Raw genomic sequence first — 2,119 nt, 5'->3', positions numbered from 1 at the left:
CTGCCCGCGGTCGGCCTCGCTGTCCCCTGCCGCCCGGGCCCGGGCCCCGGGGGGTGCGGGGGCTGCGGGCCGGGCTGAGGGAGAAGGGAAGCCCTGGGGGCTTTGCCCAGGCTGGGGGGAGCCTCTGGGCCTGATCTGTGTGTGGGGCGGAGGGAAAGGATGCTGAGGGCTGGGAGGAGAGTACCAATGCATCTGAAAGGTCAGCAAAACTCGGTATGAGGTTCAGTCCTATTCTTGTCAGAGTCGTGGTAGTTTCGAGTCCCAGATCTTTTGCCCTATGTGGCCACATGTCCCAGTGCCTGTGTTTCTGACCCATCTTCGCCCCAGACAGACACTCACCTTTTCCAGATACACTAGGACATGGTTGGTACTCAACTCTGTGCGCTCAATAACAGGGTGGCCTTCCAGCTGAAGAAAGAAGACCAAGACGTCACTGCATTAAAGGTGGTCTCCCTGTGCCCCTTACACAGCCCTAAGGATGGGACGTACTGTGGATGAAACACTGGGGTACCCAGGGAACTAAGTCTGCAGCACAGAACTGCCTCCTTGGTGTGACCCTAGGTATGATGGCCCCCAGGCCTTCGCTTTATCGGCCTGGCTAATGAAGGACAGGCCAGCTCCAGCAGAGACTGAGCACTGGTTCAAGCACTTTGATGGAACGATTCAATGAAAATACATTCCTTCTGGCTTGCTAGTTCTGCAGCGTCTTATGATTGCCTTTATTTTCCAGACCATGCATCCGCTCAGCATCTCAAACAGTGACCTAAGGCCTAAACAGTTACAATGCTATAAGGTGGTGTCAGATGAGCAGAGAGAAAAAGGAAACAGCACTACTTTTGAATGTCCTCTGCACAGATGAAGCATTTAGGGAGCTATCAGGACACAATGATAATAAAGGCGCCCATCACCAGTCTAATGAAACAATTAAGTAGTCTATTTTTCCCAGATTCATCACATTGTCCCCCCTTGTGCTGGCCTTGATCCAAGTATGAAAAAAGAACACTGTACACAGCAAATGTGTAGATGACAATGGAAAGATCAAGCCAATTTCAACCCTGAAGCCCTGTAGATTGTTACAGACATTTGGAAGGTGTTTTGGACGTAAGAAGCTGGCCGTTGTTTGAAAAACAGGGTCCTACCTTCCTCACAGAGGACTTCACAGGGATGAATCCCGACAGCATCTTCACATCAACAATCACCATGTTGGAGCCATTGCGCTCCCCAGTGTAACTAAGGAACCAACCAACAAAGATTCAGTGCACTTCAAGTCAAAGTTGTGGGCACTTCCACCTTCTCCATAAAGCTTGGCACTTCACCACATCCTGGCAGTCCAGCACCTTCTTCTCCAGCTATGCCAGGGTCTTCCAGTCATCTATGCAGCCTCCCATTAGCCCAGCCCTGGGCAGCCCACACAGTTCCATCACTGCAGGACTTCTCCTTCCTCCACAGCCTCTCCTCCCAGCCCTGCCCACTTTTCCAGGGAACGCACTGCCCTTCCAGGGCTTCCAGACTGGCTCACCCTGGACCACCAGACCTCCCCTAGCTCCCAGCTCCAGCCTTCTCAGGAAGGCTCAGAGCCAAAAGCAGACTCACCTGACATTTATGCCTATGTCAAAGACCCTGTGAGCCTTGGGGTCTGCACATGTCTCTGGCATCGTGTACACATGGAGCATGAAGGGTGCATCCTCCTGCGTGGGCTGCACGTTGTACCTCAGGCTTGTCTAGGGGAGAGCCAGCAGCTCTGGGTGAGGGTGTGTGCACGCGTGCTCAATCCATGAGAGAGACCATCCTCTCCCTATCCAGCCTCCCCACTTCTCCCATTCTCATAGCTCCTCCACGCTGCTGGATCCTTCCCTCCTTTCCTCCCACTCTTTCTCCTCCATGTGGCTCTGCTCTTCTTCTCCTCTTCCCTCTCCCAGAGCCTTCCCTCCCACTCTTCCCCTCTCCGCTGTCCCTTCTGCCCTCTCCCTGGCTCTGGCCCGGCAAGGGGCTCCCTTCCCAGGGTGCCCCCTGCCCCCATCACCCTCACCTGCAGGTAGACGCATCCTTCGCCAGACACCTCCGTGCTGTACTCCCCTGGCACCTGGGGCAGGGGCACGCGCTGGAGCAGCAGCCGGCT

At 54.9% G+C, this 2,119-nt stretch overlaps 2 protein-coding genes across 2 annotated transcripts in view; one reads left to right on the top strand and one right to left on the bottom strand.

Annotated features, from left to right (window-relative positions):
* The window catches only part of LOC104294532 (alpha-2-macroglobulin-like), a 187,457-nt gene that overhangs the window by 44,318 nt on the left and 141,020 nt on the right, over nt 1–2,119 (top strand). The gene's annotated exons all lie outside the window — the stretch shown is intronic.
* A2M (alpha-2-macroglobulin) overlaps nt 1–2,119 on the bottom strand; it is a 30,508-nt gene that overhangs the window by 1,743 nt on the left and 26,646 nt on the right. Inside the window, exons 29-32 of the mRNA XM_009894128.1 lie at nt 2,030–2,117; nt 1,594–1,721; nt 1,140–1,230; nt 330–408 (exon numbers count right to left, since the gene is read on the bottom strand). Of these exons, the coding sequence (XP_009892430.1) occupies nt 330–408; nt 1,140–1,230; nt 1,594–1,721; nt 2,030–2,117 (386 nt within the window). The remainder of the gene's footprint in view (nt 1–329; nt 409–1,139; nt 1,231–1,593; nt 1,722–2,029; nt 2,118–2,119) is intronic.

This window comes from Charadrius vociferus, unplaced genomic scaffold (assembly GCF_000708025.1).
Source record: "Charadrius vociferus isolate BGI_N301 unplaced genomic scaffold, ASM70802v2 scaffold561, whole genome shotgun sequence".
NCBI lineage: Eukaryota > Metazoa > Chordata > Aves > Charadriiformes > Charadriidae > Charadrius > Charadrius vociferus.
Note: the sequence above shows the minus strand (reverse complement) of the source record. Positions and strands in the feature narration are given on the sequence as shown.